Source organism: Cicer arietinum, chromosome 1 (assembly GCF_000331145.2).
Source record: "Cicer arietinum cultivar CDC Frontier isolate Library 1 chromosome 1, Cicar.CDCFrontier_v2.0, whole genome shotgun sequence".
NCBI lineage: Eukaryota > Viridiplantae > Streptophyta > Magnoliopsida > Fabales > Fabaceae > Cicer > Cicer arietinum.
Genome location: NC_021160.2, coordinates 2,988,718 through 3,010,893, shown reverse-complemented (window position 1 = coordinate 3,010,893; position 22,176 = coordinate 2,988,718). Strand labels below are relative to the sequence as shown.

The 22,176-nt window shown below is 34.0% G+C and overlaps 3 protein-coding genes across 3 annotated transcripts; 1 reads left to right on the top strand and 2 right to left on the bottom strand.

Moving 5' to 3' along the window:
* Positions 1–415: 415 nt before the first annotated feature.
* LOC101493117 (pentatricopeptide repeat-containing protein At4g13650) lies at positions 416–5,262 on the bottom strand. Its single transcript, XM_004485808.4, has 3 exons — positions 5,044–5,262; positions 1,746–4,948; positions 416–1,044 (listed from the first exon to the last, which is right to left on the bottom strand). The coding sequence occupies exons 1-2, from the start codon at positions 5,161–5,163 to the stop codon at positions 1,853–1,855; spliced, it is 3,216 nt and encodes a 1,071-aa protein (XP_004485865.1). The 5' UTR covers positions 5,164–5,262; the 3' UTR covers positions 416–1,044; positions 1,746–1,852.
* Positions 5,263–7,567: 2,305 nt separating this feature from the next.
* Positions 7,568–15,863, bottom strand: LOC101492787 (probable pre-mRNA-splicing factor ATP-dependent RNA helicase DEAH9). Its single transcript, XM_004485807.4, has 22 exons — positions 15,443–15,863; positions 15,270–15,344; positions 15,100–15,189; positions 14,462–14,541; positions 14,285–14,354; positions 14,051–14,136; positions 13,117–13,186; positions 12,615–12,710; positions 12,405–12,510; positions 12,164–12,210; positions 11,982–12,065; positions 11,844–11,897; positions 11,594–11,694; positions 10,588–10,678; positions 10,287–10,451; positions 9,389–9,478; positions 9,143–9,214; positions 8,816–8,914; positions 8,625–8,711; positions 8,362–8,415; positions 8,142–8,221; positions 7,568–7,931 (listed from the first exon to the last, which is right to left on the bottom strand). Exons 1-22 carry the CDS (start codon positions 15,707–15,709, stop codon positions 7,787–7,789), a joined length of 2,109 nt encoding a protein of 702 aa, XP_004485864.1. The 5' UTR covers positions 15,710–15,863; the 3' UTR covers positions 7,568–7,786.
* Positions 15,864–16,719: 856 nt separating this feature from the next.
* On the top strand, positions 16,720–22,121 carry LOC101491907 (glutamate receptor 2.7-like). The gene is made up of 5 exons (XM_004485805.4): positions 16,720–17,056; positions 17,400–18,619; positions 18,968–19,274; positions 20,544–20,941; positions 21,316–22,121. The coding sequence occupies exons 1-5, from the start codon at positions 16,786–16,788 to the stop codon at positions 21,838–21,840; spliced, it is 2,721 nt and encodes a 906-aa protein (XP_004485862.1). The 5' UTR covers positions 16,720–16,785; the 3' UTR covers positions 21,841–22,121.
* Positions 22,122–22,176: the final 55 nt, after the last annotated feature.

Genomic DNA, 22,176 nt, shown 5'->3' with positions numbered 1-22,176 from the left:
GTATGAAATGTCACTTTAAGATTTGGTTTTCGAGTTCATATTTTATTTTTTCTCGCACATACCCTTTCTATTTTTTTCTTTCTCTTTCACGATCTCTAAATTTTAAAAATATAAAATTATTTTATTATTTATTAAAAGTTCTAAATAATGAGGTTTTTATGAGTTGATGTATCTTATGTTCTTACACTGATTCCTTACATACTATACATTTACATCCTATATATTAGACTGATTTAACATGGATGACTATTTATATATGTGAATGAGTTTTTTGTGCGAAAATACTTTTTAAGGGATTGTAGATGGTGGCTACTTTCGCTATTGTTTCACTCACAACACACTTATTTGAATATAATGATGATTAGAGAATGTAAAGCAAAGAGAGAAAGTTGAGATAATGTTCTTTCACCGAATATACACTTTGCATACACACTTCTTTTATTGATATCATCATTTTGGTATACACTTGAGATACTACTAATCCCATATCGGGTACTTCACATAACTGTCACATGAAAAACAGAAAACTCACTGACTTTTAACTACTAACTTTACAACACACCATCTTAATTCATATTAGACAAAGACTCTACACCTACGAGATTTCTTAGTTTCTTAAACACTCCAATCTTCACAGCTTTTGTTAGTATTCTGCTACTTGATCTTCACTTATACAATATTATTCAAGTTTTAAGTTTCCTTTGCCTCCTTGGTCTCTCAAGTAGTTAAATTGTGTTTCTATGTGTTTACTTCTCTCATGAGCAATGGGATTTTTACCAAGGTTGATTGCTGAAACATACTCTGATTGTCACTGAATCACACTGTATCACTGAGTTCTTCCATTTATGATATGTTTGGTTAGGCGTCGGAGCCACCATACGCACGCGTTCAACCAGGCCTTTGCTGCGATTTCACAGAAGCTGGAAATCCAAGCTTCTACTTGGACGTGGAAAATTTGCTGCAATTTTGGCTAAACGGGAAAAACATGCCGTGCAACCAAACGTGTGTTAAATTCTTCAACCATACTTCACCTGAAGCTTTTACCTGCAAAGCATAAAAAAAGTGTTAAGTAATTAAATTCAGAAACAACCATAAAATTCACCTAATACACACACCAAAACACACTCTATTCCAACAACAATACTCTGGTAATAGTAGCACTTAAATGGAATTATATCAATCATATATATCAGAAAAGGAAGAGTTGACAATTGGACAATGCAAACTCTTTGAACACAGTACTATCGTCCTTTATCATTGAGGATAAAAGGAGAGATTTAATTAGAAAAGTCATTACACAAGCAGGAAGCAGAAGCTGAAGGATGCAAAAAAAATTGTTCAATCCCTTCATCCTTCAATTTTAGAAGTGGAAAACCATCAATAATATTAATGACCATTAGCATAGCAACAGAAAGAAGCAATAAAAACAATCTTACGACATATATAGGGGAATGAATATATAGAAGTTTCCCCTCCTAACTGTTCTAACAACCCAACAAGAATGTTGAGTTAATAAAGGATCGAAATTTGACTGCAGTTCTCTTCAATATCAAGGATCGCGATGCGATCGCATCGCAACCGTTACCGCAAATGCTATTTAAAACTCTGCACAGCACCTTATAGACGAGGCAAAATAGGACATACTAACTGTGTACATACATGTTCAATAACAGTATTGAATAAGAAACATCATCACATTGTCCTATCCAAAAATGTATCCATTAACTTCAGGTTAGAGATCTTACAACAGGCATGGTCGACCAATAAAAATTATCTTCCGCACTTGTCTAAAATGGTTGTCCACACCACAAGCCTTGAGGGATTCATTCATTTTGGTCAAACTTCTTCCATCTTACCAATAATCTTTACACGAACAAATGCCGACATTGAAATGATGAAAGCGATACGAATCTCTCACTATGATCACTCGATCTGATATCTTAGATACATGCTTAATCCAGTTGTGGCAATCCCCACAAACACGAAGATTTTTAAAAACATAAATAGGTGTGGAGCTAGACAAACTGAGCAATCCAAAAGCAATTGCCAGTTTCTCACTGTGAATGATTTCTGTCGGATCCTTCTGACGTATTTCTACATCACTCAGAAGGCTGTTGCACTGCGGTACATAACCATTTTCAGCTGCCAGAAAATCCAGATTTCTGATATATTCATATATCATATCTGCACGTGGATGATTTTGATCACCAGCGAAAAATGCATGAACAGAATTATTAACCTCAATCCAGCTACGACCAGGCTCCTTCTTAACACCTCGATCTTTCATCATTTGCCTTGTCCGATCCCTACAACCCCATTTCCCAGACACTGCATACATATTTGAAAGCAGAACATATGTTGCTGAATCTTTCGGTTCCAGTTCAAGAAGATGACTTGCAGCAAACTCTCCAATATCAATATTCTTATGAACATTACAAGCACTTAAAAGAGTCCTCCACACCATTGCATCCGGTTGAATTGGCATCTCCTCAACAAACCTCCTTGCACGGCTTAAAAGACCAGACCTCCCAAGAAGATCTACGACACATGCATAATGTTCAGGTTTTGGCACCAAATTATGAGCTTCGCTCATTGATCGGAAGTAGCCAATTCCCTCATCCACCAAACCCACATGACTACATGCCGATAAAACTCCCACAAAGGTGACATGGCTTGGCAATACATCAAACCATTTCATATCCTCAAAAAGGCTTAGCGCTTCAAATCCACAACCGTGTTGGGAATAACCAGTAATCATGGCAGTCCACGAAACCTGGTTTTTGTTGGGCATTTCAAAGAACTGTCTCTCGGCGTCATCAATACAACCACATTTTGAGTATAGCGTGATCAAAGCATTAGAAACCTCGGTTTCTGAATCATAGCCAGTTTTTCTAATCATGGCATGAATTTGCTTCCCTAGTCTAACATTAGTAACATTGGCGGCAGCACTAACCGACGAGCCAAATGTGAATGAATTAATTTCTAGTCCAGCTTTATTCATTTGAGCAAATATATTCAGTGCTTCCTCAAAATATCCACTTTGAGCAAAACCAGATATCAATGAGTTCCATGATATATTATCTTTGGAAAATATTTGACCAAAAGCAAAGTATGCTTCTCGTACTTTTCCACACCTAGCATAAAGACTAACAAGTGCATTACCAATTGAAAGATCATCTGAGTAACCAGATACATGTGACTGTGCTTGAATCTGTCGTCCTTGATCAAGTGCTAGGAGACCTGCGCATGCACTTATTGCACTTGCAAATCCTATATTATCAGATTGTATCCCTTGATCTTGCATTTCTCTAAAGAGGTCAAGAGCTTCAGCAAACTTATCATGTTGTGTGTACCCGGCAATCATAGCTGTCCACGAAACAACATCATTTTCTTTTAGTCTTCTAAAGATTTTCAGGGCAGTATCTAGTTTTCCATGTTTAGCATACATGTCAATAAGCACACTAGAGACATACACATTGAACTGAAAGCCGGTTTTCAATACTTGAGTGTGAATTTGTTCCCCTAGATCAAGAGCTCCCAAAGTAGTGCAAGTTTTCAAAATACTTGGATAGGTGAATTGATTAGGTACAATGCCTTCTATCTGCATCTGCGTAAATATTTGAAACGACTCGTTTAGCTTGTCTAACTGGCCATAAGCTACAAGCATCACATTCCACAGCACCACATTTTCAGTGTCAGATGCAACAAAAAAATAATGCGCAGTTTTTATATCCGAGCATTTTACATAAAGATCAAGCAGTGACCCTTCCACGACAATGTCTGAAGTCATTCCAGCCTTTATCGCATACGAGTGGAATTGTTTTCCAATCAGAAGAGACTGAGTTGATGAACAGCCACTTAAAAGACTAGCAATCGTAACACAGTCAGGCTTTAAGCATTCAAGATGCATTTCCTTAAACAACTTTAAAGCTCTATCATTATATCCTTGTTGAGCTAGACCCGAGATGAGTGAGTTATACGAAACTCGATCCCTCTGTGACATTGCATTAAAAACCTGCACTGCAGATATCAAATTTCCCAAACCAGAATATAATGTCACTAGTGCATTGCAAACATATGTTTCAGAAGAGAATCCCTGCTTCAAAACAAGGCCATGAAGCTGCTCCCCGAGATTAAAAAATCCTACTTTTGTACAGGCACTTAGCACGCTTGAAAGAATATAAGGAGTGCAGCAAATTCCTGATGTGTGCATCTGACAAAACAGAAGCATTGCTTCTTCTTCATACCCATTTTGCGATAAACCAGAAATCATAGCCACCCAAGAAACACTATCCTTCACTTTTAAATTGTCAAAAACCTTCTTAGCAGATTTCAGAAAACCATTTTTAAAGTAGATATCAATCAAAGGGTTACATATAAAAGGACTAGTCTCAAAACCATGAGTTATAGTCTTAGCATGTATTTGTTCCACAAAGCGAAAATAAACTGCAGTACCACTACAACCCCTCAAAACCCCAGCAAAAGTCTTCTCATCAGGCTCCACATTTTCCTTCATCATTCTCTGAAACAAACGCGTAACACAACCCGTCAACTTATCTGCAACAAACCTATGAAGAATCTTATTCCAACAGGATAAAGACCTAACAGACATTTCATCAAACATCTTAACTGCATTATCCAAATCACCAAATGCAAGATAAAAATCCATAAGACGTTCACACAGAATCACTTCAGCATAAAAACCCATCTTCAGAATCTTGCCATGAAGCTTCCAACCATCAGAAAACGACCCAGAATTTAAACACCCTTCTAATAACCACAAAAAAGTTTGAGAATTTGCACGAACACCACGTTCTTCCATGAGATGCAAGAAAGAAATTCCACCTGCATCAACTTCATTTTCCTTCTCAGGAAGTTCATTGTAGTTGTGGGCATAGTTTAATGCAGTGTTGCTGAATGCAGCAAAACTCAAATTTCCAGAAAGTAGCTGCACAGACAAACAAAAGAAAAAAGAAAAACTTGTTTAGTGAGGATGAGAATAATGAAGAAGCTAGGAGTGTGTATGTTGTAAATTAGCATTACCTTGTGATAGTTGGAAATGGGTTTGGTGGGAAAATGTTGATAGTTGAATTTGAATGGTAGAGAATAGAAACGAAGAAAAAAAAGAGAAGAAACCATAGGTTGTCGTCGAGTTATTAACATCTAATCTGTATTGAGAGGTGTTTCTTACAGTTAAAATGCTTTTATGTCGTTCATGGGACATTGGTCTCAAACCACCACCACCACATGAGAAGTACTTACTTCAATTGTGTTTGATAGTTCAGTGAAAAAAGATTGATTTTATAAAACAATATTGCTACCAACACCCCTCAAATTGCTATTCACACCCCTCAAAATTAAAAAAAAAATTAAAATGCCCAAAATGCCCCTGCCATCAATGTTACACATTTATTATCTCATAATTCACATTTATCAACTTTCATCACACCTCATAACTCACTTACAAAAATCATCATAAAAATGTATGTTATTATTTTTTTTTTTTTGTAAATCTGGAAATTTTATGTGAACTCAGTTCACGTTTACTTTACGCAATTTGAATTCACGTACATATACGTGAACTCAGATTGCGTAATCAATGGAGTTTGAAACTTGAATACTCATAGTGTACGCCATCTGAATTCACGTACACCTACGTGAACTAAGATAGCGTAATTAGTGAATGCTGAATAATAAGTACGTGAACTGAAATTGCGTAAACATTTCAGTATATACGCAATCTTAATTCACGTGCGTGTAAATTAAAATTTAAAAATCAAACCAACATGAACTCAATTTCACGTAAGTTTACATGAAGTGAATTCATGTACGTTTACGTAAACTGAGTTCACACATATTTTCTAAAATTCAGTTTACGTAAACCTACGTGAACTTAGTTCACGTAAACTTACGTGAAATTGGATTCACGTAAATGTTAGCAAAATCTTGAATATGGTTAATGATTATTGATGGTGATTGATGATAATTAATGATGATTGATGAAAATTTATGAAGATGGTTAATGATAATGATGGTTAAGGTTGAATAAAATGAAGAAGATGAAGAATGTGTTGAATGAAGATAGAATAAAGAAGAAGAAGAAGGGGAGGGTAATTTGGGAATATTAATTTTTTAAAATATTTGAGGGGTGTGGGTAGTAAATTAGGGGGTGTTGGTAGCAATATTGTTTATAAAATTGTTTTGTTTAAAAGAAAGTTAAATTATCTTCTCAAAGAGTAACTTTAATATAAAATGATTTACATTAATATACAAAATTCCAATTATAGTCGACCACTTTAATTGCGGTATAATGTATAGTCTATTACTTGAAATTTATTCAAAATTCCAATTATAGTAGACTTTTAATTTTTTTAGAAGTGTTATATATAAATGTCAATGATTTAAATGATTTCTATTTACTAATCTGCCGACGCAAACTATATGTTGTATTGATTCATTCAAAAGACTCTCAAAGTTTCCATACATTTATGATGATGGAAAAAATGTCAATGATTAATCAATCAAGATTTTGCATTTATTTCTCAATGATTTTCATGCATAGAAGCTCTTTTAGCTACAATTGTCACAGCTACTATCAAATATAACTCAGAAGTATATATATATATATATTCAGCATTGCTATTTAGTACTCAAGATTTTAAAAGAAATGTAAGAATGTGTGAAGCTCGCGTCCTGCTGCTAACTAAACTAACCCATGACATAGGTTTTTTTTAAATTGAAAAAATAAATAAAATAAAATAGATTTCATTTGTGCAACAACACTTCTCCAAAATAAAAACCTCCGTAACAATCTCTCACACATTGCAAAGCATTTACCACTACCCATATTGCATGCCTTTCACAAACTAACTTTACTTTACTTTCAGAATAAGAAATAAATGTTAATTCCCAATTGTTTGTTTATAGTTTATTATGTACATTGTTGGTATCTAATAAACATGTTGATAGAGACAGAGGGCTAAGAATAGGGTTCTTCATGTAGTGAAGATGCATCACATCATTGAGGATGAAACTTTTGGATGTGTTTATCAAGAACGTGAAAATACACAGAAAATATTTGGATGAAACTTTTGGATGTGTTTATCAAGAACGTGGTAATCCCTTTAGTTCACAAATTCATTCTTAGAGACCTATAAAATATTTTTGAAGTTGGTGTTGAGGATTTTTTTTTTATACACATCTGAATGTTTAATGGTTGAATATATTTTTATCCATTCTTTTGATGACCACAAGGAAGCCCTGCCCCATAGCACCAAGCAAGGGAACGTAGAATAAAAAATGACTAACAAGGCAAGACACGAATTACTTTGAAATATAAGTTGGCCATAGTACTTTTGTCCAACTAAGGATGCATGGCGTCAAATTTATGCAAAATAGACACTTTGTACAGGTATAATATAATGCAATGTATTCAAATTAGTTACGTATGTTAAATGTAAGTCAATTGGTTTTGTTATTTATGATTGTGAATACTAGTCTTTTTGAAGGCTGATATAAAGTACCTCTTAGAAGTGGCATATTTTGGAAATTTCTTTTACCTACAAAATGACCCATAATATATATGAACATTGCCATAGACCAGTTGTACTTATTCAAAAACACTTCCAATAATAACTTGCATGCACTTTACACAGGAGTAATAAGACCTTCCTATCTTATATCCCCACATCATTGGTTAATCTGCTCTACTCAACTGACTTTATAAGTTACAAATTTCTTTCCTTTCCTTCGCCTACAACCGAATTAATTAATAAGCCGAGGGAAATCAATGAAGAAGATTAGGTTGTTGTAGCTTGTAGAAGTGAGGAGCAGCCTCTAATAGCCATGAGGGATCAATTGTCATCACATTTCGCATATATTGCCGATCAGTTGATACTAGAGAGTTGTAAATAACCCATTTTGGATTAACTCTGCAAAAGAACAAATTTTTTAGTTGACATCATGATCGCCATAATAAAGGGAAGGAAAAAAGATGGAAAAGCCACAAGTTCAAATGCTGGAAGAGACTACAGGATTTCTAATATCCCACATAACTTGCTAGTCTTCTAAAGCAGAAAGTAATGGTGAAAATACCAGCACACAATAGATAAAAATTTCACAAACTCAATTTTTCTTACTACCTGAATAGCACTGATGATGGGTGAACATATACTTCTTCTGATCCTCTTAACGTCTTGTACATCCCATTATGACTGTATGCCTTTAAAAAAGGTACAAAAACAGATAAGTATAAGTGAAGTAAAATTATTTTGTTTGCCACAGCATAATGGGAAGAAAATTAATACAGAATTATGAATCAAAAAGAAAATAATGCATCTTAGTATGTCAGGAAGTACTCACCTCAAGACGACATGCATTAGCAAAAAAGCCAGCAGTAACTGCTTTCTTAACCATCTGGAAAAAGCATGACATTTAGTTAAATATAGTCAAATCGCCTTAGTAACTAAACCAAGGAGCTGAAAATGAGAACAAATCGTAGGGTGAAAAGCCAGAGAATGGGATCGTGCCGTTATCAATAAACAATAATAATTAGACCAGAATTATATAAAGCAAATATTAAATAAGGAAATCACTTTCACTGGCAAAAGTATAAAAAAACTAACCTGCATATCACTTTCACAAGATTTTAAGACTAAGCCTATCCTCTGAGCAATTCTTTTAAGTTGTTCTCTAACTTCAAGTACCTTTTTCTGTGCATTTTAAAAACCCATGCCAACATGAATTAGTGAAAACTGAACTGAAAAGGACAAATTGAAATGGCTACAATGTGCATAATTGATGAATATATACATACCATGGCATGGTAGTTCACATAGTTCTTGTGACACCACTGTGAAGATTTACCAGACTGATGAAAACCCTTGTATACATTAAGAAACGTTACATGGTCACCCTGTGTAAATGTTTTAAAAAGAAGATCAAATTAAATTATAAAAAAATAGTTCATAGAGCACATTGCTACAGAAAAACACTTGTCCTACACAGTAGAAGAGTTGTTAAAGAAGAACCATTAAAAGTTTGACAAAGAAAAAATGCAAAGAAGTTACAGGTATAAAGGAGAAAGTGTGTGACATTGTGTGAGAGAGGAGAGTGAGAGCAAAACAATTAACCTAAAGTATACCTCGGCAGCAGCAAATCTCAATTTTGCTTCATCTGAATCCTTTTGTATCCCTCTCCCTGAGATCCAGATAGACTGTATACATAAATAAACTGAAACTAAGGTCAACTGCTCTATCATTACATCAACTTTCAGCTTGTTTCTTTTATTTGTTCAGATAGCTTTCATTTTATATTCCCAACCTCAGCATGATAATTGAAAACTTCTTTCTAATACAAAATTAGTCATGACTAGAGCAAAAAGCTTTACCTGGACGGAAAGAACTGCAGCAATTGTGATTATCTCCTCTGAACATCCAAGTTGGCTGGAAGCTATTATCATTTTTGAGATCATAGGGTCCTGGCAAAAGTCACATTCCATTAAGCAGACATTAGCCAAATTGTAAGAAACGCATCTCCAAAACTAGTATTAGAAAGATAAGAAATGAATCTAATATGGCAGATATAACAAAATTTCTTTAATAGTAGGACAACAACTTTCTTTAATAGAAATTTTTTGCTTAGGCGAGACACACCTCTATAACCTTAATGATGGTTGACTATAGAATTTATGTATAGCCTACCAAGGGGGAATGACGGATTTGAAGTTTGAACCCAAGTCACAGCTATATTGCTTGTGGAAGGTCCAACCATTTGTGCCAACCCCATTGATGCAAGTTACACTAATCCAAAGAATATATAACAACTAACAAGAAAGCAAGAGTGGAAGCTCTTAACGAATCCTCATTTTGCATCTATTCATTAAATAAAATATGAAGAAACATAAAACAGTTAAAGAAAACACTTGAGAGCTAAGAAAACAATGCAATATAATAATATATACTAGTGCCTCAGTCATTGTCAGTTAATTTTTCTATGGCTGGAAAGATCTGGAGTGTCTTGGGGAGAAAAAATTATTAAATGACAACCATAATCATATTTAATAAAAGAGCGCAGGTTCACCATGAGGCTCTACAACTGGATTCCTATTATATCGCTTAAAGGCGGAGTTCATAAATACACTCAGAGAACTGCACTGTTATTCTTTTGTGCTATCAGCTATATGTCTGGTGTACTTAGAACTAACTCAGTCCCCACAGTGAAGTTAACAATTCTTTATTACTCAACAAATGAATGAAAACATGATTTTAGTGGTATCCAAAACATACAAGTGGAATTTCTGCGACTTGAAATCCAGTTGGTGAAGTAAGCTTGGCATCATCATCCAAGATCCCAAGTGAGTAGAGAACTTCCAGTGCCCGGATCATTGCTTCAGGTGATGGAGATGCGGGCCAGTCAAATCCCAATATATTATCAATCCCCAAAGCTTTTAACTGCAAATCATCAATAAAAGCTTTTACCATGCGACTGGATAAAAATAAATAACCAACTGATGTTGGTGACCCCATAAGAAAAAAGTTGGTCTTAAAAACATAGTTGCTGTGAAATCACTCCATAAAAATTACAAACCTGGATTACACAGGAGACAAGATTTGATCTCTGTATCTCAGGAGTTCCCTCATTAGACATGTGGTTAAGAAAATATTCTTCTGTATATAGCCTGATTGCAGTCATGTGCACAATGAATGGTTAGAAGAGAATGGGTAAAGGAAGAATATAGAAATGCATCAAGCCTGTCCAATCTCTTTGCATATAAGAAATCAAAAACTCATTGAAATTGAAACAGCCATGAGCAGAACACCAACGATAAGCATAAATCCCAAATAAAATACAGGGCCAAAGAGAATGAAAGTATTCTGCTAAAATCAAATCAAATAAGCCAAAAACTAGAAAAACTGCACACAGCCAACATCTTTCCTCATTGAAACTGCTCTTAGCAGTGTAATTCGTTCTTAAAGAATATTTTCAAAAAGTAACAGTAAAAAAGGTGAATACTTAAAAGTTTGTATTGTTTTTTCTAAAAGATATTCGGTGTGAAATAACACTTACTCCTCCCTCCGTGTCTTTCTACAGGCATCTTTTGAGGGCAAAAAAATTGTCGCAAATATAAACCTCTTTTCATATTACTAGATACATGTTACCAAAAAAAGTTATTAGATACATTTATTGTTTTTCCAAATAAACCCTTAATCAATACCACTAAGTGTCATGGAATATCAGAAGTCAAGTTAACTATATACATATACAAAAATATATTGTCGGTTCATCAATACATAAAATAGACACATTAAATACACTACCTACTTTTTTTTATTATATGTGAAAATTACAAATGGTGCATTGGTGCTTATAAAAAGGGACAGAGAAAGTATATAACAAAGCATAAGCATTTCCTTTTGTTGAAAGTGTTATCAGATATTCATGCCTTTGCAAAAGTTTTTGGCAAGGCAAATAAGTCAATACATGGATATTTATAGATTAAGTGGTCCTTTCATCCATGAGTTAATTGGAAAAAAATCTTCATCAAAATGTTTTTAAACAAGCTGAAAGAAATTATCTACTTTCAGTCAGACACCTGTAACACTTTCCTGGTCGAACTCGTCCAGCCCTTCCAGCTCTTTGTCTAGCAGAAGCCCTAGAAATTGGTGCCACAACCAGATTTTCAATATCAGAGATCTGTTACAAAAGAAGGAAGAACATTACACTTAGATAGAAGGTTAGGATATTAATTCAGTAGGCATGTACTTTTATAAATTGAAATGTGAACCAAATCACTACTGGCCCATTACTATATATATTTAATAGAAACAACAGAATGGAGTTACCGGATTGTAGAAGCGCTGTTTTGAGAATCCAGTGTCAACAACATAGACAATGCCCTGCACAATTAGAAAAATAATAATAGATATGGAGCACTTTGTTGCCTCTAATTAAGGTCAGATACATCATAGAATAGATGTTACCTCCAATGTGAGTGATGTTTCAGCTATATTGGTAGAAATTACTACTTTCCTCTTTCCTCGAAGAGTTGGAGAAAACACTAATTCCTAAAAGAATAAAAGAAAAGCATCAATACATTAAAAAAAAATCAATTAAATAATACAGACAAACTTTTCAAAACTAAATCCACAGATGAATTTCTAACCTGTTCAGCACGTGGGAGTCCTGAATACAGAGGCAAAATAACCAATCCTGGAACAAAAGAAAAATCCATGTATTACCAGGGCATCTGATTGACAGGCATAATTATGCGCAAAATATGAAAATCTTTCTCAATATGTTTAGTTTAGAAAAACAAAAGTTATATATTGATTTTGCTCATTCATTGTTAGTTGTGGAGATCAAAACCTATAATAGTCCAAATAAGAACTATATTGGGAGTATACCTGAAGAGTGCTTTCCATTAGTTTGCATATCTTCATTGAGTAAATGAACAGCAGCATCAATATCATCTTGACCAGTAAGAAACACTAGAATATCTCCAGTGGATTCCTATGGAGAGATAGCACAGACCAAAAGCACCATTACTGAGTTAAGTGCCTCAAAAATAGAATGAATTGGTTAAAATCATCCTAATCTCAATGAAGGAAAAATACCCGCTCATGGATCGAGAGTACTGTTGAAACAGCAGCCTGAACATAGTCATGGACAGGTTCCTCAGCAAAATTAATTTGTACATTGAAGCCTCTTCCCTGAAATTTATAAAGCACACTTTATTTGTATGTTGAATACTTTAGTCCGTAAAGCACAAAGGTAGTGACTCCTCAATTAATAAACCACCAAATGATAATGTAGTTCAGGTTCTATAAAATGACGTTTTCTATTTGAAATGCAATATTCTTAATATTAAATAGAAGAAAGAAATAAACAAGGTGAAGATGTATACTTGAATTGAAAGAAAAAAATGATAATAATAGTAATAATAAAGTAAACAAAGAAGCTATAAATACACTAGCAACTGCAATTTGCAAATCAGAGACACCATTGGAATAACCACAGGCTAAGAACTAGAGAGAAACTGATACTTTAACCTTCAAACAAATGCACTTAGAGAAACAGAGGACATGCAAGGATGAGTTGCACATCCAAAAATAGTACCTCGACTGATAAGATTGCAGGTTCAACTTTTAGTCCAATCTCCTCATTTTTAGGTTCTCGGCGCTTTTTTCTGTTAAACGACACACATTTTGAATATGTGAAATTTGGGTTGAAACTTTAGAGTGGACAAAAAGGGCTAAAAACCCAATTTGGGTTAGAACATGAGAGAATACTATATGACAATAAAATAGTTTTTTTAATAAAAATTATTTTAATATGACAATATAATTTTTTATTAGATACCTGAGTCTAAAAATTGAGTCTGTTAAGTATATAATTTTTTATTTTAACACATATATATACCTAGTCAAAAAAAACTTTGGTGCCCATAAAAATTTGAGGCCCTATGCGGCCGCTCCTCCTGCACACCCTCAGGGTCCTCGTGATGGCAGCAAGACAATGACTAAACACCACAAGGCCATTTTTATGAGAAAACTTTAGCATAAGCAACAATTAATGCAGAAACTCCTTGGATCTGGTAGAGAAAACATGCCTTTTGTTGCTTACATATTTTAGCTGCCTAAATATGATCTAGAAAAACAGATATTTGCAGTTTAGCTCATTTTCCGGATAAATCAACAGTTTTGTATGAATATAAATTTTACAGATAGCACTTCTACAAGAGTATTAACGTGAAAATGAAAAACAAAACAACTGAAACAAGGCAATTCCCCGTCCAAGGCAACTCGATGTTTGGGTAGAGCCAATGACCTCTCCCATAAACTCTTTGATTTATAACTTTAGTTTCTTCTATTCCCACGTTATTCTCACGTTTTTTTTCTCTCTTATGCTTTGTTGTATAGTTAGATAGGGAAATGAATTTTATTTTTTCATTTTTAGATGTTGATAATAATATTACATATTCAACTTATCCAAAAAAATCTGAATTTAATTTCATTTTATTTGTATGGAATAAGAGGGAGTGGAAGAAAACCTTGGACGGAAGAAGTCAGCCATTGATTTTGCTTCAATGGTTGCAGATGCAATAATTAATCGCAACTCTGGCCGACGCCGTTGGATCTAGAAAAGTAACAAAGAGAAAATATATGAACTAAAAGATTCATGAAATGTGTAGAAAACAAATAAAAGGATAATTGTTGATTACCTAAAATAAAAAATGCATCATTTGTATTGATAAATATATATCACATATTGTTTGTTTCTATACCTTTTTCAGTAGTCCAAGCAGGATATCAGTTGAAATGGACCTTTCATGAGCTTCATCCACCATTATAACACTGTATAAGTATTTAATCAGGTTTGGATTCAGAAGATAAAATGGAACAGCATCTCTTTCATAATTGGCAAAACCAGAAAAGATGTAACATTTGATGTTAATCAATACCTATATTTGGTCAAAAGAGGATCAGCCATCATCTCTCTCAGCAGCACCCCATCTGTTAAAAATTTTAGTGCAGTTACATCCTGCACCGTCAAAAAACCAAAAAGCCATTAATGTGTGTGATAGATACAATGTTGTCAAATATGTGTCATGGTGTTATAGCATAGCGGATTTTGTACCAGCTGCCATAGGCTGCAACACCTATTGTTACATACGCCGTGTTTCCGCCATAGGCCGCAATGACATGTTTATATGGCGGATTTTTGGCTAGCCACCATTAATAACACTACAGATATATCATCATTCGTCATTGTCGTCGTCATCGTCATGATCACATAAGTGTCTCTTTTGATTGATTTATTTGAGTTTATTAGACTGTTTAGAAGAGCTTATAGAAACTACATATGACATATCTATAAGTTGTTTTCAGCTTATTTCGGTAAGCTCTTGAGGATAGCTTATGAAATCAGTTTATAGCATGTATGAAAACAATTTAACTTTATTTTATCTTTTGTTGTAAAAATAGCTTTTACATACACATGGATATGATAAGCTTTTATTCTATAAGTGACTAATTAGTGTGATAAAGCAAGATGCAGAGAAGTGGTAATTAATTATATAGAAGAAATGATGAATCTCACTTGTTTAGTGACATCTTCAAACCTAATGGTGTAACCAACTTGCTCACCAAGTTGAACTCCCATTTCTTGAGAAACTCTAGAAGCAACAGCCTGTGAAAAATGAACACTACAATTAAGAATTTGCAATAGCATGAACAATGAATGAAATGAAACGAAGAAAGAAAAGTGACCTGAACAGCAAGTCTTCTAGGTTGAGTACAAGCAATGAGTCTTCCACCGGCGGCCCAACCCGCTTCAATCAGATACTGCAGTTAAGTTGTAATGTAAATTTGAATTTGAATTTGAATTTGAATTTGAATTTGAATTTGGAGGAGAGAGGGATAGTGAATAGAAGAATGAATACCTGAGGAATTTGAGTGGTTTTACCACTACCGGTTTCACCGACGATGATGGTGGTGGCGTGAGTTTCAACCAAGTAGAGAATTGCATTACGGTACTTGTAAACAGGTAATCGTTGGCGTTGTTTCTCGATACTGACATAGCCATATCCAGAAGAAGAAGAAGAAGAAGAGAGAGAATTGGAACCCGGTAAGAATAGAACACCGCCTTCTTCATCATCTACCACACGAGCTTCAGGCTTCTCCGTCCCTGGCTTCCAGAATTGCGCCATTGTTCTCTCCTCTCAGGGAAGACGATGCTTCAAAATTCTCAGACCCATCCTGCTCATTCTGCTCTTTGGATCACTCCACACGGCCCAAACCTTTCCATTTGGCCCAAACCCTTTTAGTCAAGGGATCTTCTATTCCCACCTCACATGCAATTTAGAAGTAAAAATTAGACCAGGCCCTATCTTTAGACTTTATTATCCCCCTTCATATTTTTGTTTATTTATGACCTGATTTAAAGGTCGTAAATAGGGATAAATAATTGTAATTGTTTGGCTATAGTTTCTTGGATAATTGTTTGAGCATCTAGGTTGACATTTCAAATTTTTTATTTCTATGGAATCTCTTTACTTTTCTATTCTATCTACCAAGATAGATCCGAGGAGGAAAAAAATAAAATTAAAATTAGTCTTAGTCAATATTATAAAAGAGGCATATTAGTTCCTATGTTATGTTTGACATTTTTTTTTTAATTGACAAGATAACGGTGATGACATCTCAATTATCAATGTCAAAATATTAAAAATAATTGACGTGTAAATATTTTACGGTTAAATTAGTCCCTTCTAATATTGTTTTTTAATTTCGAAATTAAATACTAAACTAAATATTTACACGTCACATCTTTAACAAGGTGACATAGATAATTGATACTTCCATTATGTGACATTTCAATAAAAAAATTAATTAAATTTAGATAAACTTAAAAGAGAGATTAATATGTCCCTTTTATACTATTGTCAAAAGTTAATTTAAATATTATTTGTTCATAAAGACTAAAATGACCGGCGTTCTTTGCTAAAAAAAAATAGTTTTACGTGGTTTGTGTGAGTGTCACGGCAACTGTTCAACGTATACAAGTCAAGATACATAACTTGCATGTTGATATTTACAACAGAATCATTCCCACAAATTCACTACATTCCATTCAACTGTGGAATTAAATATATGAGTCATATAATATGCCCATTGACCATTCCCTACCCCATACACATAAATGTGTAACCATATCCCATACTTCCATTTTATGCATAATATAATATCAGTCTTATATTAACCATAATACAATTGAGCCACCAATATGAATTTTTATGCTCAAACATCAAACTCAGTTTCAAATATTTTGCTTTGGCTTCCTCTAATAATCTCACTTCTCCTACTCCAATGTCTAGCCAATAGTTCCCAAAATACAAGCGTTGGTGTGATAATTGATTTTAATTCTGTAACTGGGAAGCAACAGAGAACAGCCATGCAAATTGCAACTCAAAATTTCAATAATTATTCAAACACTCATAACTTAATCCTTTTCTTCAAGGACTCTGGTAGAAACCCTATACAAGCAGCTTCAGCTGGTGAGCACTATTTGATGAAAAATATATTTTTTTTCTTTTCTTTCTTTAAGCTCTTTCTAAATTCTTCTTCCGTTAAGTCCTTTATGTTTTTCTCACATCTAATAAAAAAATATGTATTGTATTGTGTCTATTACGTTTCTAAAATATCCTTTTGTGTATGCATGTGTACAACTTCGACTTTTCATTTTACATGATAAATTTATAATACTAATAAAGAGTATATTAAAAAAAATAGTAAATGTATGTAGTAATTTGAAATAAAGCTTATATTTAGGGTAAAAAAAAATCCAAAAAGAATAATTAGGAAATGAAGTACTAATATTTTACTTATACTGGTTTCCAGCTGAAGAATTAATTACTAAGAAGAAAGTTAGAGTCATTATTGGCATGGAAACATGGCAAGAAGCAGCTCTTGTTGCTGACCTTGGAGCCAAGTTTCAAGTACCAATAATTTCATTTTCTTCTCCATCATTAGTCCCTTCATCATCAATGCAACTTCGTTGGCCTTTCTTGATTCAAATGACTCAAAATCACACAGCACAAATGAACTTCATAGCTGATATTGTCCATGCTTTCAACTCTCAAAAGGTTATAGCTATATATGAAGACAACCCTTATAGTAATGATTACGGAATTTTAACCCTCTTATCTGACGCTCTCGAAAAGGTTAACTCGAAGATCGAGTATCAATTAGTTCTTCCACCGTTCACTTCTTTGTCTGATCCAAAAGGGGTTGTTCTTGATGAATTGTTGAAGCTGTTGCCACAAAAATCGCGTGTTTTTGTCGTACTTCAAGCATCATTACCTATGGTGAACCATTTGTTTAGAGAAGCTAAGAAAATTGGATTATTGGAGAGAGAATCATGTTGGATAATCAATGAGGAGATTACAAGCATGTTGGCATATGTAGATAAATCTGTTTTATCTTCTATGAAAGGTGTTTTGGGAATCAAAACCAACATTTCTACAAGTTCCAGTGGTTATACTCAGTTGCAAGAAAATTTCCAAGCTGATCCTACAGAAACAGTTGAGTCCAGACCAGGATCAAATGCTTTGCTAGCTTATGATAGCATTACAATTGTTACAAAGGCTTTGGAGAAAATGAATACTAACTCTAGTAGCTCAAGGATTTTATTGGAGGAAATGTTATCTTCTAATTTCAATGGCTTAAGTGGTGATATAAGATTCAAAGAAAGACAACTATCCTGCAACCCAATATTAAGTGTCATAAAAGTGGTTGATAATGATAAGAAACATATGGAATTGGATTTTTGGAATCCAAAGTTGAAGTTTGCTAGATCTCTTATAGAAAGCATAAATGACTCTACACCTAAGACATGGAAAGTACATACAAATACAAACCCTTTAAAAGTTGCAATTCCTATGAATCCTGCATTTGATAACTTTTTGAAATTCTCACCAAATGAACCTCCTACTGGTTTTTGTATTGAACTTTTCAAAGAGATCAGAGAAATTCTGAGTGAGCAATATTTTGGCCTTCCCTATGAATTTCACGCCTTCAATGAATCTTATGATGAACTTATGTATGAAGTCATAAATGAGGTAAACTCTTTTATCTTTTCAACATTATGTTCTTGTCGGCTTGTGTTTTTTTATTTCATGATTTCATTTGTCACATTCAATATATTCATTTCACCCACAAGTGGCATAACACATTGCATGTATATAGAATATTAGAGATGTAAAGATTAGTTACGAATTAGTTACATTAGTTTGAGATATGGGTTTTTTCCCTATACATTAAAAAAAAAAAAACTTACCAGCTTTGACAAAAGCATGTTGTAACTAACTTTTACATATAGAATATCATACTTCCTTGAAACTAAATCAAACTAAAACAAATTCAATTTTTCCAAACAAAAAGGAAAAGGGAAGCTAATACTATTGCAGCTCTATGATGTTATTGTAGGAGATGTAACAATACTTGCCAACCGATCAAAGCTGGTATCATTCACTCAACCATATACTGAGTCAGGCTTATCACTCATATTTCCAGAAGAGACTGAAGGGTCAGCATGGTTGTTTATGAAACCATTTAGCATGGAAATGTGGATTGCAACGGTTGGTATCCTTATCTACACAATGATTACCATTTGGTTCTTGGAACATCACTTGAATCCTGAATTTGGTGGACCATTGAAAACCCAGATCAGCACCACTTTGTGGTTTGCTTTTTCTACTCTATTTTTTGCTCATAGTAAGTCTAGATTACAAAAGCGTAAAACTTACTCATTTCCTTGTTTGCTATATTTGAAACTTGTTGGTAATTTTATAAAGGATTTAGCTAGAACTGTTAAAAAAAGCCGACGCAGAATCAAACAGCTAAACTAAACTGAACCGCAATGGAAAAACAAAACTGTCATGAGCAGTTCACAAACTGAACTGGTTCAGTTCACTTCAGATAGTAAACTATCGGTCACAATTCGGTTATTTTCAATATAATTTAGTTTGGTTTAGTTTTTTGGTTTTTTAATTAGTTTTAATATTTGGTTCAGTCCAATTTTTTGACTTTTCTAACAATCTTAATATCTTAGTTAATCCGAGAGAGATCTCGCTGTCCCGGTGCGGTGCACTGCTTAACTGCGACGGCGTGGTCCGCGACAACGTGAAACAAGATCCCGACGAGATCCGCGCAAGATCTCGTTATTCCAGTGTAGTTAATCCCAACGTTTCCCAGCGAGATCCTGCTATTATTTATTCCTTCTCTATTTTGTTGTTTCTACTTTCACCTAAGAAGAAGAGGAAGTAAAATATGCCAACAAAGATGATACTTATATTTGATTTCTATGCTAGAACATGCATTTGAGTTTTAATATTTAATTATTTTATTACTCTGCGTTAAAACTTCAATATGCATCATCTTTATTTCCTTGACTTTTGTTGGTATTTCAATGTATGTGTTGACTAAGACTAAGACACGTAGTTTTTTATTACTAATTATGAATGATTCAGAGTTTGAGTCATTTGTTAATTTTACATTAAATATAGACTTATATAATATTATTCATGCAAGTTGTTCAAAAAAATAGCAATTATTCCGCCTATCCCGGAACGCGCTATCCCGCTATCTCACTTTTGGGGTTGGCCGCGACGCACTGCTATATGGGATTAACTACCTAGCTTAAAGATTGGTAGTTCGGTTCTAAAATGTATAGTTCAGTTTTTTGTAAAGCTAGTTTCATTTCAGTTCGGAAATACATAACTAGTGAATCTTAATATCAGTTTGGTTTGAAACAAACCATTAACAGTGCGGTTTAACTGAACTGTTTCGCCGGTTCAGTTCGGTTTGGTTTTCTTCCTGAACTGAACTATGATGGCAGCATTTTTGAGTTGCAATACTTAACAAAAGTTGATCCATAGAAAAGCTTGACTTGTTAAATTTAATAAAGATTGCTTCTTCATTTGGAAATTCCATCTTTTGCAAACCAATTGTAAGTAACATGATATTTGATTTTGATTATCACAGAGGAAAAAATAAACAGCAACTCTGCAAGAATAGTAGTTGGAGTTTGGTTATTTCTTGTGTTTGTGCTAACCTCAAGCTACACTGCAAATCTTTCATCATTGCTTACTGTCCAAAAGTTGAGGTCTGATAGAGACATTGAATGGCTTAAACAAAACAATTTACCAGTTGGTTGTGATAACAGCAGTACCTTTGTAAAGGACTACTTGGTTCAAGTGTATAATTTCCCTAGGCCCCAAGTTATAGATGTTGAGGATGAACGTGACATGGTGGATAAATTCAAGAGCAAAAAAATTGCTGCTCTCTTTGTTGAGAGTCCATATGAGAAGGTTTTCTTAAATAAGTACTGCAAAGACTACACAGCAACTACAGCAGCCTATAAATTTGGAGGAATGGGATTTGTAAGTGCCTACAACTACTTCTTAGGCTCTATTTTCACAAAATGTTTTGTTTTCATTTAAAATTAAAAAAGAAAACTGTCACTTTATTTTAATCTAAACAATTTTTTGAAGAGTTTAATGAGTATACATTGTCGGTGTAGATTAATTTTACATTATCATCCAATGAGAGCCCTCCGTTTTACCATGTCATACCACTAATTTTAAGATGCAGTTACAAAAGTGGGTGATGAGGCAAAATACAGGATTCTTATTGCATGTTCCATTTTCTCTTTTTTGAGTGTTTTCTGTAAAAATATTTGAAAATAGGAGACATATTAAAAACAAAGAGGCTGTATCGTAATAATAAAAAATGTGGCGTTTCATACTATATGCAGGTATTTCAAAAAGGGGATCCAATGGCCAAAGACTTTTCTGAAGCCATTTTAACACTTGCAGAAAATGGAAAACTAAAAGCTTTGGAAGAGACTTGGTTAACACCTTCCAACGAATGTTCAAACAACTCACCTTCTCCAGAAACTGAGAGCCTGACCGTTGGCAAATTTTGGGGACTCTATATCATATGTGCTACCACTTCCACTATCTGCTTAATACTAGCTTTATTGAAGAAGTATTTCCATTACCATAACCACTATGAAGAGGAAGCTCAACTTTCTCAACGAAATGTAACCACTGAATCTGATGATGATCATAATAATAATAATGATATGAAGAGAGTTTTAAGAAGTGGTACTGGCTTATACAATGGAAATCTGATGGCTTTAAATAAATCTGCAACTTTTGGTGGCAGTGTATTACAAGGTGTACGCCGTCGAAATTCGCCAAGGTTGGAGAGTGTAACCATTTCTGATGAACTGAACAATCCACAACGCTCCCAATCAGCTGTCATAGAAATGATGTAATGTCTTTAGGAAATATGTTACCTAAAACGCAAACACAAAACTTACATCCACTGATTATAATTCATCATATCTGAAAGATTCACATGTTAGTTTTTCCGTATATATCGTAGCTTTGCCTTAAACATTTTCAACCGGTATTTGTATGTTTTTAGTCATTGTAGTAGTAGCACTGGTTTTTCAGAAAATCTGGTGTTACACTGCTCTTAAGCATTAACTTGAAAACCATGTTCAGCAGCATAATGTATTCAATATGAAATAGAAACTAGTGCCACATTCCTTTATTTCTCCATGTGTTATACTATTAGGGCCTTAAAAAATACGATTTTGAACAGCAAC

Coding starts and splice junctions, on each gene's coding strand:
- LOC101493117 (XM_004485808.4), bottom strand. CDS start 5,163: ATGTTAATAACTCGACGACAACCTATGGTTTCTTCTCTTTTTTTTCTT. Junction 4,949..5,043: donor CCATTTCCAACTATCACAAG/GTAATGCTAATT, acceptor TTGTCTGTGCAG/CTACTTTCTGGAAATTTGAG.
- LOC101492787 (XM_004485807.4), bottom strand. CDS start 15,709: ATGGCGCAATTCTGGAAGCCAGGGACGGAGAAGCCTGAAGCTCGTGTG. Junction 15,345..15,442: donor AAACCACTCAAATTCCTCAG/GTATTCATTCTT, acceptor ACTTAACTGCAG/TATCTGATTGAAGCGGGTTG. Junction 14,542..15,099: donor TTGAAGATGTCACTAAACAA/GTGAGATTCATC, acceptor TTGACGGTGCAG/GATGTAACTGCACTAAAATT.
- LOC101491907 (XM_004485805.4), top strand. CDS start 16,786: ATGAATTTTTATGCTCAAACATCAAACTCAGTTTCAAATATTTTGCTT. Junction 18,620..18,967: donor TGTATGAAGTCATAAATGAG/GTAAACTCTTTT, acceptor ATACTATTGCAG/CTCTATGATGTTATTGTAGG. Junction 20,942..21,315: donor AATTTGGAGGAATGGGATTT/GTAAGTGCCTAC, acceptor TACTATATGCAG/GTATTTCAAAAAGGGGATCC.